Raw genomic sequence first — 14,238 nt, forward strand, 5'->3', positions numbered from 1 at the left:
GTTGTTTAGCAAGCGCCAGCTCGGTTGTATGTGGCTGGTGCCCTAGCCGCTTGAGTTACAGGTGCCAAGCCCCACCTGTCCTCCTTGACCCAGTATCTTTTGGGTCTTCAAGCCCCAAAGATGAGGGACCTACCCAAGCCCACCCCTATGGCCAGTGTCTAAGGCTGCTCTTTGAACATCTGGAGCTCAGGAATATAAAGCTCCTTACTGCCTCTTCCTAGTACCTCATACTAAGTGTATTTGTCTTCTGGAACACTTAAGATTGTAAACTATAATCTTCTGTTTAGAGTTTTGCCTCCCACACAGGCTTCAAGATCCTATAAGCAAGTGAGATTTAACCCAGCTGGGGGTTAAATCTGACCTAGCCATGGTCAGACCTGGAGAACAGACAGAAGGAGGCAGAAAGAGCAGCTTATCTCCTACCTCTTGCCTTCCTCTCTTCCTAACCCATCCTTCACACAGCCTCATTTACCTTTCCAAAACAGTGGATCATGCCACTCTCCCTCTGGCTTCCCAGGGCCTGAAGGATAATGTCCAGATTTGGCAGGGAAGGAAGGCCCTTGGGATATGGGCTCAGATCCCTTTCCAACCTCCAAAATCCCATTAAGCCTTGTCACATTGGACTACTTCCAGTTTACTAGTCTCTATGCGTTTGTTTAAATCAGTGTTTTCCAACCTTTTTTTATCTCAGGGCACACTTGAACCTACAATGAAACTTCCATGACACACTTAAATTATGTTGATTTTAAAAAAGTAAAAAAAATAAAAAATAAAAGAATGTACTACTGTGCTTTGAACTTCTTTAGAAAATAATTTAATTAATGATCTTTAAAATTTTTCATGGCACACCTAAGATCCTCTCATGGTGCGCTGTGGCACACTGATTGAAAATCACTGGTTTAAATTAACAAATCTGGCTCGGCACCCATAGCTCAGTGGTTACAGCACCAGGGCTGGCGGGTTCTAACCCAGCTTGTGCTGGCTAAACAACAATGATAACGACAACAACAAAAAAATAGCTAGGCATTGAGGCAGGCACCTGTAGTCCCAGCTACTTGCTAGGCTGAGGCAAGAGAATCACTTGAGCCCAAGAGTTTGACGTTCCACTCCACCTCCTGCGCCTTCTCCCACCCCGCCAACACTGCCTTTTCCCTCAAGTTCCATCCTCTTCCTTGTTCTTTGGCTTATAGATTTGCATAGCCCGTTAAACCCAGAGTTTAATCACTAGCAACAGAAAAGCTAGCACATTCCTAGAAGGAAGAAAGTGTTTAATCTTCAAATTCTTTAGAGGTATGGAAGGCTACTTCCTTTCCTTCTAGCATTACTAGAAAAGAAAGCAAAATGGAAACAGTTCTACCAAGTCACTCAATGAAGTGGCCTTCACCTGGCGCTCAATAAAAGTTTTCGGAACGCAATCTCGCATCCCGGCTTCTTGGTCTGCGCAGAGGAGATTGCTGCGGGCAGCCTCTGCCCGGAGAGGCTCTGCCCCACCCACTCCTCTCCCGGCGAGCCTGGCAGAGCCGAGAGACTACAAGGCCCAGGGTGCCTTGCGGTGGGGGCCGCGCGCGGGCCTGCAAGGAGACGTGGCAGAGCGCGGCTCCCGCGCCGGACCGGAACCGGGAGGTGGCCAGGACGGAGGGCTTGGAGCCATGGCGGCTAGGACGGCGGGTGGGGGTCGCTGGGAGGTAGTGAAGAAGGGCCGGCGGCCTGGGGCTGGCGGCGATGGTCGTGGCGGCGGTGGGGACCGCCGGGCGCTTGGGGAGGCGAACGGAATGTGGAAATACGACCTGACCCGTGAGTAACCACCCGGTCCCGTTGCCCGCGCCGCCGCCGACCCCGGGCCCGGCCGGACAGGATAGCTGCGAGCAACTCTTAGAGCCCAGGAGGTCAGAATACTGCCCAGCTCTCCGAGCGTGAGCTCGCAGGCCGACCCCCGAGCGCCACCCTTGCTCTCTTTGGAGCCTCACGAAAGGCAGGAAAGGCAGGTAGCGCAAGGGAGGGTTGCCGTCCTGACCTCGCAGATGAGTAAACTGAGGCCTGGTGACGTTTGACACCTTGTTAAACTAAGGCCTGGTGAAGTTTGACACCTTATGCGGGATCACGGGACGCGGGGGGACCAGGATTCCGCTCCTTAGACGCTCAGTTCACTAAACACAAGCCTCCCAGCTGTCCCGGGCCCTCTCTGGTCTCTCTGGGCAGGTGTCTGAGTGCTGGGAAGAGGCATCCTGGATCATTATACACTGTGCTCCCCTCCTTAAGTAACCAGCAGGTGGGGTTGGAGACTGGTATGGACAGGCCCAGCTGGGAGGAATGCCCGCCACACATTCAACACCCACTAGGTATTATTCTAGGTGGCACCTGTCTCCTCACTGTGTCCCAGAGAAGTAGGGAAAGCTTTCCACTTGTTGATTATAGAGTTGGCATGTGTGAATTAAGAGGCACTGGGGTAGAACCAAGATGGAAAAAGCCTGTCTTCCCAGATGAGTAGCCATCTATCTACCAAAGAAACCAGTTTTCTGCATCCCACCCCTCTGCTAGTTCCCATATGCTCAGATTTGTCTAATAAAGAAACTGCCCCATTTCTTCGAAAGAGCCTATGGACTCAAGAGCTGTAATGATGAAAAGAAGCAACCAGGAGTACTCCCTGCCCTACTCTTTAAGCAGTCCAGCAAGGAGGGGCTCCTCCATGCAGATGAATTAGGGGACAGTGTGAGGAAAGGGACCACTGTTGCCTTGAAGCCCCAGAGACTCAAGGGTGGCCCCCCTTTCTCTTCCTGTCTTCACTCAGCCCCAATCCAGACCACAAGCACTCTTTACGAGCGGGGTTTTGAGAAAATCATGAAGCGGCAGAATAAGGAACAGGTTCCACCCCTTGCTGTGGAGCCTAAGAAACCAGGGAACAAGAAGCAGCCGAAGAAGGTGGCAGCACTCACTAACCAAAACCAGAAGCAGGGCCGCTTCCGCAGCTTGGAGGAAGCGCTGAAGGCTGTGAGTGTGCCTAGTCTTCAGGCATGGCAAGAAGGGGGGCTTGAGATTCAGAGAAGATGAAAAGAGGGCAAAAGGGAGGGGTACCTGAGGAACCTGTGGGATTTGGGACACTATCATTTGAGAGGAGTTGTTCCAGAAAAGATGAAAGCCCCAAGGGAACAGAATGTTTGCATCTAGAAGAGAAAGGAAATGGGAAGTTTATATGGAAACATACAGTGATGAAAGGAAAGCCTTAAAAACCCAAGAACACTAGGGAGGAGATGGAGAAACTGGTCATAGTTCCTGACCCATGGAAGCAGTGATCTTTTGTGTTCTGTCTTCCTGTTTTTCCCTTTGAACATGTAAAGGGCCTAAGAGGCTAGGGCCTTTAGGGGCGGCGCCTGTGGCTCAAGGAGTAGGGCACTGGCCCCATATACTGGAGATGGCAGGTTCAAACCTAGCCCCAGCCAAAAAAAAAAGAGGCTAGGGCCTTCAGATCAGCATTCTCAGTTATCCTATTCTGTACTTAGTAAAGATCTGGATACAGCAAAACTACAGCATTCCACATACTTATGCTTAAAAACAGAAACCCTTCTTCCTACCATCACCTAGTTCAACCCTTTCCCACTCCTAACCTATTTCCTTACCCCTCACTCACAACTCACTATGGTGTGGGTGGGATGTCCCTGACAGCTGGATGTGGCAGCCCTGCAGAAGGAACTGGACAAGAGCCAGAGTGTGTTCTCTGGAAACCCATCTGTATGGTTGAAGGACCTGGCCAGCTATCTCAATTACAAGCTCCAAGCTCCTCTAAGTGAGCCCACACTGAGCCAGCATACTCATGGTAAGTAAGTCTTCCTAACTTCCCCAGGCTCAGACAAGTTTGAGAAAAGTCTGAAGGGGCTATGTGTTAATCATAAAGCCCAGTGCCCCCACTGTCATGATTTACATGGGTGATTCGAGCGGTTCTCAGATCATCGTGGCTGTGAATGTTTCTGGGCCTCATTGAGAGAGGGAAGATGCCAGTGTCAGTGCAGGGATCTCTGCCTCCACTTGGATTCTCAGGGAGAGTACTAGAGTTCTCAAAGCTGGTAGGACATCTGGTCTAGCATTCATGTGGAGGCCCATGGCCCCAGATTATCCCTACAGCCTGGTGAGCCGCGAGCTGCGTGGGATCATCCGAGGACTACTGGCAAAGGCAGCAGGGTCTCTGGAGCTCTTTTTTGATCACTGTCTATTAACTATGCTGCAAGAACTGGATAAGACACCAGGTGAGAGGGGCCTGTGTGAGACAACCATCTTGGGAGCCTACTCCTTTTTTCCTGCTTTCAGCATAACTGAGTGGTTCTCTTTCCAGTAGACAAATGTACTAATCTTTCCAAAAAAGGGAAGAGGAAATGAGAATTCGCTGGCCCAAGGCTTTGGACCACTGACAAAAGGGAGATTTTAGGATTAGGATGCCAAGTAGTTGAGTAGGTCTGAGAACATGTATCTTTCTCTCCAGGGGAGTCACTGCATGGTTACCGTATCTGTATCCAGGCCATTCTGCAAGACAGGCCCAAGATTGCCACTGCAAACCTGGGCAAGGTGAGCTCGGGGTGGTGGAGACACCAAGAAACTAGGACTGGGGAGGCCGAGCAGTTACAGGACAGTGGAAAATCCTATAAGACTAGTAATACTAGGTAATACTATTAGCACTTACCATGTGTCTGCTTTGGATATATATGAGGTAGGTACTCTTATTATTTCTATTTCTATTATTATTTCTAGTCTATCGATGGAAAGACTGAACCACAGCAAGGTTCAGTAACTATTTGGAATCACCACACCATGCTGTCCTTCTCTCCCTGTTGATATCTCCCCACCTTGCTTTGGGAACTCCTGTTTTTTTGTCCTATCCCAACCTGCCTTCCCCACTGGTATTCTCAGTTCCTAGAACTGCTGAGGTCTCACCAGAGCCGACCAGCAAAGTGTCTGACCATCATGTGGGCCCTGGGCCAAGCAGGTTTTGCCAACCTCACCGAGGGACTAAAAGGTAACAAGGAAGTGAGCAAGAAAGAGGGATGCACTTGGAGCCAAGATGCTCCTGTTCGATGTCCCCCATGGGTCCCAGCCTGACCTTTGTCTCCACAGTGTGGCTGGGGATTATGCTGCCTGTGCTGGGCATCAAGTCTCTGTCTCCCTTTGCCATTGCCTACCTGGATCGGCTGCTCCTGTGAGTAATGGGGGGACAACAAGGGGAAGGCTCAGGGTGTCTACAAATGGCTGTTTCAGCAAAATAGGATGCTGTGATCCTGGTCTCTGTAGGTATGAGGAAAATCAGGACCAGCCCCTCCCACCTCAGAGTGTGATGGTGAGGAAGGGAAAGGAGGGAGTCATTAAGGGCTGGTATGGGTGGAGTTTATGCCCTTTCTCCTAGATTGTTGGCTTAGCTGGGGTTGTGACCAAAACAGCTGGCCTGGGGGATGGTCTCCAACAAGTCTGTGTGTTCCTTCCCCTGCAGGATGCATCCCAACCTCACCAAGGGCTTTGGTATAATTGGCCCCAAGGACTTCTTCCCACTTCTGGACTTTGCCTATATGCCTAACAACTCCCTGACACCAAGGTAGGAGTGCTCTGGGCATACCTGCTATGAAGGGATCCCAGTGCCCAGGTCAGGATCAGACATTACATTCCTGTCCCTTCTTTCCCAGCCACCCTGGCTCTGAGATTCATTAGCTGGAAATTCAAAGGTGGGTTTTAAGGGATCAGTGAACCCTTGGAGTTCTGTGGGCCACTGGGTATGATTTGGCATATGGGCATTTTCTTCAGGAGAAGGTCTATGGCTTTCAACAGATTTTCCAAGGCATCTCTGAATAAAAAGATGTGGAGCCATTGCAAGGCCCTCAGTGACCCTACCCCTCAGACAGGGCATAGGCTCTGAAGCAGGCAAAAGGCTCATGTCACACCTCCATTTACTATGCCTGCTGTCCTCTCTCCTTCCCCACCCAGCCTACAGGACCAGCTGTGTCAGCTCTACCCCCGACTGAAGGTGCTGGCATTTGGAGCAAAGCCAGACTCCACCCTGCACACCTATTTCCCTTCTTTCCTGTCCAGAACCACCCACAGCTGTCCTCCTGAGATGAAGAAAGAGGTGAGGAAATGGTGGGAGGTTTCTTTCCCTTTCCTAGGGGTCAGCCAAAGTGGTTTCTGTTACCTCCTTGGATCCCATTTCCTAGGCCTGTCCTGAACCCTCTCCTGACGGTCACCTGCCCCACTTACTTACCCTCTGTCCTCAGAACAAAGGACCAGAAAGGTCTGGGTTGTGTCCTATGCCCTATCACTTGAGATTCACAATCTTTGAACTCAATGCTCTAGTTAAGAAGCCCCAGCCTTCCCCTTTACAGACTCTCAAAGACCTTTCTGGAATCTTGACACTATTTTCACCACTTAGGGTGGACATGTGGCCTGGGTGGTCTCACTTAGGGGAGGAGGCTGACTTTTCAACACTCTCTTCCTCTAACCAGCCCCATGGCCCAGCAGTCTCTCCCTTTGTCCCCCTGTGCAGCTCCTGGCCAGCCTGACCAAGTGCCTGACTGTGAACCCCCTCAGTGCCAGCGTCTGGAGACAACTATACTCCAAGCACCTATCAGAGTCCAGGCAGGTGGGGGTAGGGGATTGCCTGCCTCTGATCTACCCAGAGGACCTTCCCAGTCCATAGCTGGCCTGTCCTTGTGCTAGAAGCACAGGGGAACAGGGTCTGTGTTCTGCAGACTCATGTCTCTCAGGTTGAGTGGGAATGTTGCTGTCTGGCTTGACTTCTGGGAAGGCTGTTCTATGGATGTATGGATGGTTCTTTCAGCCTAAAGGAGCCAGGACAGGAGTATGGGTGGGGCTACACCAGCGCCTAAATGGGAGGGGTGTGCTTTCCCCACAGCCTGCTGCTGGAACACCTACTCAGCTCCTGGGAGCAGATTCCCAAGAAGGTAAGGAGCTGGGAGGATGTAGCAGGCTGAGCCTTGTCTGGGTTCTGGATTTGTGTCCCTCTTGTGCCACTGTCTTCCCTTCCCTACCGACATAACTCTGCTGGTACACTTGACATGGATAATGAAGCAAGAGGGAGGCTCAGGATTCTCTCATGGGTTAGATATTATGTTCTCAACTTAGACCTTTCTTATCCCATAGGTGCAGAAGTCTTTGCAAGAAACCATTCAGTCCTTTAAACTTACCAACCAGGAGCTGCTAAGGAAGGGCAACTGTAACAACCAGGATGTCATCACTTGTGATGTGGCCTGCAAGGTGCTGGTACCCAGCCCTCTCCAACCCACACACTATCCTGCATCTTTGCCTCAGCATATCCTGGCTTGGGCCTGTATCATTCCTGCTCCACCTGTCTGTAGAGCCCCCCCACTGCCTCCCCACATTATCTCCTCACAGGATAATGTGAGGGCTTGATGTTCTTCCTGGAAGGCCTGGTTTGAAGTATGACTTCCAAGGTCAGGGACCAGCCCCTCTTCCTTCTGACCACATGTCCCCCCTTCTCCCCCCAGGGCCTGTTGCAGCAGGCACACGGCCCCCGGCTGCCCTGGGCACGGCTACTGCTATTGCTGCTGGTCTTTGCCATAGGTTTCCTGTGCCATGACCTCCGGTCACACAGCTCTTTCCAGGGTAAGCAGTGACTGGCAAACAAGGAAGACAGGATGGTCGTGGGGCTAGAGCTAGGTAGAGTACCCACCCAACAAACACCTTTGTCGTAATGAGCTCTCGTACTGCAGAATAAACACTTTGCAGATAGATTTTTCTGTCCATGGTTAAGACATTATCACCCAAGATTGGATTTATACTTTGCAATTTAGAAATGCTTGCATGTGTGTCCTTTGAGTAGGTATTATCTCCTTTTAACTCCTATGGAAAACTGAGGCTTAGAAAAATTTAGCACTTCCTAGTTTTAGGTCACAACTAGTAAGTAGATGGGCAGACTCTCAACCGGAGGCTTTCTGATGCCTGAGTCAAGGGCTCCACCTGGTGGCCCCATTCTGTTCACCTGGCCCAGCAGGAGAACAGGTTCAGCCCCCAGCCCTGAGTGCCTCCTGCAAGCATGCTCCAGAGCAGATTGGAGCCAGCTCTTTGATCTGTGAGCACACAGAGTTCTGCCCCACTGTCTTAGTGTCTGCCTGGGTCCCCCATAGTGTCTATCACCCCATTCCTGGCCCATCTCATCTCCCAGCTCACCAGAGGCCCCCTTTACTCAGCCTCCCTGACTGGCCGGTTGCTTCAATCATCTGGTTTCTTGCCTGCTAGCCAGCAAGTGTGTGCTAAGCTCTACTTCTACAGCCTGCAAGCCTACAGGTGAGCTCCTCCCAGGAGGGCGGAGAGAGTAGAGGTATGAAAGCAAAGGCTTAGGTGTCAGGGAGGTGACTGGGGCAGGGATCGACAGCAGGAAGTGCTTAGGTTCTCCTTTGCAGTGGCCTCCCATTCCCCAGCTGTTCTTTGGAAGCCAAGCTGGCATAAGGAAACTCAGCACCCTCTTGTCTACCTTCTGTCTCCTACAGCTGGCTAGAAGAGATATTGCCGGCCTGGGGCTCCTACCTGCTCACCATGGTACATCCCAGCTTGCAGCTGGCCTGGGCTCACACCATCACCATAGTCAACTTCCTTTCTACCCACTGTGCCTCCTACCTTGCCTGGTTTGGCGATAGCCTCTCCAGCCTCTCTCAGAGGGTAAGCCAAAGACAGAGTCCGAGAAGGGCCTGTCTTCCCAGGGACAGAATTCTTAGGAAGGGGTATCCCCTCACAGACTGGATCCTAAGGACCAGGATGCATTCTCCTGAGTACCCTGACCCTATCCATTCTCCATGGTCCAGCTGCAGATCCAGCTCCCTGATGCCCTGAACCAGCTGCTGCATTGTCTGAGGGACTTACTCCTATTTCTCTATCAGAACATGCTGCTACCATTGTGGCATTTTCTACTTGAGGCCCTAGCCTGGGCCCAGGAGCACTGTCATGAGGCATGCAGGTGAGACCTTCACCCAGTGCTCCAGCAGGATCCCCAGTGGCCCCACTCCTGCCCTTCACTCATCCCTGGGTACTCTGCCCCACACAACTTGCAGCCTTGTGAGTCGACATACCTGCACACACGTACACCCAAAAATGTTTGGCTTTCTTTCCAGAGGTGAGGTGACCTGGGACTGCGTGAAAACACAGCTCAGCCAGGCTGCCTGCTGGACTTGGCTCTGCCTGCAGGACATCACAGTGGCTTTCTTGGACTGGGCACTCACCATGATATCCCAGCAATAGCCCCTGCCTCGCTGGCCACTGGTTTCTGCGTGGGCATGTCATCAGACCCTGCTGAGGGTGGAGGGTGGCAGTTATGCATGGGGTCTTTTTTACTTGGTGCCTGAGTTCTATCTCTTAGGCAAGAGGCCAGTCACCTCTGCCCCAGTTCTTCCGTCTTTGATGGAGACTGGACCCAGTGGCCTCTCACTACTCAGATTCCACTGAACACTCTTTGGCCCTGTTGCACACAGCTCCCAGCTCCGTCCTTAATCTGGCGGCCTCACAAGTCTTCTCTCCACCACCCTATATCTGACGTCTGAATCTTCAAGCAGCTCATCGCCAAAAAGAAGAGACTCCCAGCAAGTGGCTTCTAGATTCCTCTGACAAGTGATTCCTGCTTCCAGACTACCAGCCTGATGCCTGAGCCAAGGGCTCCACCTGGTCACAACTATAGCCACTGCAGGAAAAGGAAAGGGACTCCAGAAGAATCTAGCACCACACTAGGCAACAGCAGCTTCACTTCTACCCACTGGGTAGTCTGGGTTTGGCTGTCAGTGGACATGGAGGGTGGGTGGAAATGCCTCTCACCTCAAAACAGCCAATGTGGACCCTTTGAGGCCCTTCACTGCCCCCTCCATCATAGTCCTTCCTTAGATCTCCATTCCCCTTTGTGCTAGGGCGTCTGCCTCAAGGTTCAGCTCCTCTCCACTGCCCACACTTCTGTCCTAGAGAGCACAGCCCAGGTAGTTGTGTGCCTTGGGGCCAGGGAAACTTCCATCAGCCTTTGGAGATAGGATTCAGCATATGGTTCTTGGGTATGCCTACTAGGCGGAATAAAGGACACAGATTTGACTTCTACGTTCCCCTCTGCATTCTCATATGGAAATTCCCAGGGGCAAAATATTGGGCCCCTGCTCTCCAGGGCATTGTAGCCAGTGGCTATAATTAAGCTTCTGGCGGTGGTGGGGGGTGGGGAATCCACATCCATGATCCTACAGTTTGGCCTATTGGGGATTCTGCACACTCCTCTCACTCCTTAGTGATTTTGTCTGTTTTGTCACTGTGATTCACGTCCCATAGTTTGCCATGTGCTTGGAAAAGCAGGGGAGAATCTCCTAAGGGAATTCCTCACCAGTGATCAGGGGGTGTCCTTTCCTTGCCAGGACCTTGATTTATTGATTGGTTTATTTTTAGAAGGCAGTGAGTGAACAATTTAGATTCTAAGAAACATGAACCAGGGTTTATCACCTCAGTACCTTTTTATTTTAGATAGGAGATAAGTCATAACTGCTGGTTTTTCAGTTCTCACCTCAGTTTCTTTTCTTAAATGTTTCAAATCTAAGCAGTACTAGAGAGATACTGTCTCCTCTACCGCCCACGGGCTGGTTTCTGTTCCCCTCATGAACTCAAGCTGATCAGCAAGACCAGTGGCCAGTTACCACTCTCCCCCTGACATGGTGCCCTGAGACGCACCTACATCTTTCCAGTGGTGAGATTATAAAGTAGCATTTGACATAAAGTGACTTCTCAGAAATGACAGCGTCTCACATTTTTGTTACTTTTCCTCTTGGGAGTTAGCTCACATTGGACAGACCCCTTGCTTTTCTAGTAGTAGGTCACTGTGACCATTTTTTCCAAAGAGAAGAAATCCCACCTGGCAAAGGGCCAAGGTCTAGGGCTGCAAGTCAGGAAAACTGGGCCATTTTCAAGGGTCTGGGAGAAAAGGTGTAGTGGTGAGGCAGGATAAGCAACAGCACAAGACAAGGAAGGTGACCGTCCTGTGCTTCGTCTGAGGCTGCTGGGCTGAGTCCTTTCCATCCAGCAGCTTGGAGAAGGCCACAAGGGCCATGTTAGTGTCTAATGTGTATATTGCATTTACCTAATTGGGTTCATTGAATTTCTGACACTATAATCCTGGATGCAACATTTTCCTTTATCCATTTGGATTAATTGGGGTCTCCATAGCTTTCACAGAGACACAGACCTCAATTAGCTTTCTTTGATAAAGTTTTTTTGTTTGTTTTAAGACAGAGGCTCAAGCTGTGGCTCTGGGTAGAGTGCTGTGGCGTCACAGCCTCACAGCAACCTCAAAAACTCTTGGGCTTCTCTTGCCTCGGCCTCCCAAGTAGCTGGGACTATAGGCACCCATCACAATGCCTGGCTATTTTTTGGCTATAGTTGTTGTTTGGCAGGCCCAGGCTGGATTCAAAACTGCTGGCTCTGGTGTATGTGGCTGGTGCTCTAGCCACTGAGTTATAGGTGCTGAGCATATTTGATAAATTATCCAATATTTTGAAATTATCCAGAATTTTTTTCCTGTCAGAGGACTAGCGCAGCACTGCACCCACTCTACATTAAGGCAAAACCAGACATCCAGCTGTTTAATTTTTGCAGAGCTGTCAACACATGAGTCCAACCAAGCCAAGCCAGTAATTTGAACCAGTGTGGACTAGTAGAGTATACACTCCAATGGCACTGATGGGTGGGGCAACCACACTTACTGGTAATACTGTGGGCAGAACACAAGTAAGCTGCCATTGCAGGCACATCTGGATGTTGTAATTTTTCACACACAGCTGAAGTTAACAGATAATGTGCCGTAAAACTAAAGGGCAGGGTGGTGCCCATACCTCACTAGGTAGGGCGCCAGCCACATACACTGAAGCTGGTGGTTTCGAACCTGGCCCAGGCCAGCTAAACAACGACAACTGCAACAAAAAATAGCTGGGTGTGTGGCAGGCGCCTTAGTCCCAGCTACTTGGGAGGCTGAGGCAGGAGAATTTCTTAAGCCCAAGAGTTTGAGGTTGCTCTGAGCTGTGATGCCACAACACTCTACCCAGGGTGACAGCTTGAGACTGTCTCAAAAAAACTGAAGGGCAGTTTGAGTAAGTTTATCTCTTACTACTTTTAGTTATTACTACTTCTTGCATGGACCTAAAAATAATACACATGACTCACTTTGAAATCCTTCCGTTTTTCTAAATCTCAAGTAAGTTACCATATTATTTGTATCCAGGCAATGTTTCCATTTTAGAGCAGGGCAGTTTGATAGGTGGCCTGACTTACTATGATGGACAAAGTGGCTGGGTTCATATCTGTGGCATGGCTGATCCATCATCCAAATGCCACCATCATAGGGTGCACTGTTTCCCAGAAAGACAGGCATGCCTGCCCTCCCCTCCCCTATTCCAGAATGACCCAGTTGTCAAGCACAGACATCTCAATGGGTGGATGACCTCTGAGCATTTTGATGTCTTACTTCCTAAAGGAGCGTGGGTTTAAGTGGATAATTGAAGTGGTATATATTTTTTACTACATACCCTTCACAGTTCTGCTCCAAAAGGGGCTTGAAGGGAGAAAAAGCCTCATTTTGTGTATCCCATTTATACTAAGTAGTTTTGTTGCCCGGGAATTAAGAATGGGAGGGGGCTTCCACCATTCAAGGTATGCGTGAATATTTATTAAATATTAAATATTCTGCCCATTAATAAAAACATTTAGTTCAAACATGTTGTTGGGTGATCCTTGATACAATTTTTCACTGTGTTAGCACATCAGGTTTTTTTTGTTTGTTTTTTGCTTTTTTGTTTTTTGACAAGTGTCTCACTCTGGTGCCCTAGGTTAGAGTGCTGTGATGTCATAGCTCACAGTAACCTCAAATTCCTAGGCCCAAGAGATCCTCTTCCCTCACCCTCCTGAGTAGCTGGGACTATAGGCAGTTATTAATTTTTTTCTTTTTGAGACAGAGTCTCACTATGTTGCCCTCAGTACAGAATGCTATGGTGTCACAGCTCACAACAATCTCCAACTCTTGGGCTTAGGCGATTCTCTTGCCTCAGCCTCCCAAGTAGCTGGGACTACAGGCTCCTGCCACAGCATCCAGCTATTTTCTTGTTGCAGTTGTCCTTGTTTAGCTGGCCCAGGCCAGGTCTGAACCCACCAGCCTGCGTGTATGTGGCCAGTGCCCTACCCACTGAGCTACGGGCACCACCATTTATTAATTTTTAATAGACTTTTTTTAGAGCAGTTTAAGGTTCGCATCAAAATTGAGCAAAAATACATAGAGTTTCACATACTTCTTCCCTAATCCCCAGCACGCCTGCACACAATACACATACATTGCCTCTGCCACCATCAACATCCCACATCAGTGTGACACATTTGTTATAATCAGTGAACCTACACTGATGCATTGTTATCACCCGAAATCCATAGCTTACCTTAGAGGTCAATGTCTGTTTTATATATTCTATAGGTTTTGATAAATGTATCATGTATCTACACCATTATGTGGAATAGTTTCACTGACCCCCAAATTTCCTGTGCTCCATCCATTCCTCCCTCCCTCCATCCTCCAGAACTCTCAGCAACCACTGATGGATATTTTTACAGTCTCCAGAGTTTTGTTTTTTCTACTCAAAATCACACAGTACATAGCCTTTTCAGTATGACTTCTATCACTTGGTAATTTGCCTTTAAGTTTCCTTCATGTCTTTTTGGAGCTTGATAGCTCTTTTCTTTTTAGAACCGTGTGGTATTCTAAAGCACGGATGTACCAGAGTTTATCTACTCACCCATCGAAGGACATCTCAGATGCTTCCAAGTGTTGCCAATTATGAGTAAAGCTGCTGTAAACATTTGTGTGTGGGTTTTCGTGTGGGCATGAGGTTTCAAACACATTTGGGTAAATACCAAGGGGCACAAGCACTTGATCATGTGATATGGTAAAAGTATGGGGTATGTTTAGTTTTGTGAGAAACTGCCAAACCGTCTTCCAAAGTGGCTGTCCCATATTGCATTGTCACCAGCAGTGACTGAGAGTTCCTGTCAGCATTTGGTTTCGTTGCTGTTTTAGATTTTCACCATTCTAGTAAATGGATGAAGATTTCTCATTGTTTTAATTTGTAATTCCTTAATGAAGTGTGATGTTGGGTATCTTTTCACATGTTTATTTGCCATTTGTATATCTTCATTGGTGACATGTTCATTCAGATCTTTTCTCCATTTCTTTTTTTT

At 49.3% G+C, this 14,238-nt stretch overlaps 1 protein-coding gene across 2 annotated transcripts; it reads left to right on the top strand.

Annotated features, from left to right (window-relative positions):
* Positions 1 to 1,573: 1,573 nt before the first annotated feature.
* Positions 1,574 to 10,080, top strand: TMEM214 (transmembrane protein 214). Of its 2 annotated transcripts, XM_012803758.1 has the most exons (17): positions 1,574 to 1,794; positions 2,789 to 2,988; positions 3,661 to 3,811; positions 4,104 to 4,238; positions 4,472 to 4,554; positions 4,897 to 5,002; positions 5,101 to 5,182; positions 5,471 to 5,572; positions 5,959 to 6,100; positions 6,515 to 6,606; positions 6,884 to 6,932; positions 7,132 to 7,245; positions 7,497 to 7,614; positions 8,199 to 8,295; positions 8,499 to 8,667; positions 8,811 to 8,962; positions 9,117 to 10,080. In XM_012803758.1, the coding sequence occupies exons 1-17, from the start codon at positions 1,650 to 1,652 to the stop codon at positions 9,241 to 9,243; spliced, it is 2,064 nt and encodes a 687-aa protein (XP_012659212.1). In that variant the 5' UTR covers positions 1,574 to 1,649; the 3' UTR covers positions 9,244 to 10,080. The 2 variants fall into 2 exon arrangements, with proteins under 2 accessions (XP_012659212.1, XP_012659214.1); XM_012803760.2 differs by lacking the exons at positions 8,811 to 8,962; positions 9,117 to 10,080 and having other exon boundaries at positions 8,174 to 8,295; positions 8,499 to 8,609.
* Positions 10,081 to 14,238: the final 4,158 nt, after the last annotated feature.

Source organism: Otolemur garnettii, unplaced genomic scaffold, assembly GCF_000181295.1.
Source record: "Otolemur garnettii isolate 467f Iridium unplaced genomic scaffold, OtoGar3 scaffold00022, whole genome shotgun sequence".
NCBI classification, from domain to species: domain Eukaryota; kingdom Metazoa; phylum Chordata; class Mammalia; order Primates; family Galagidae; genus Otolemur; species Otolemur garnettii.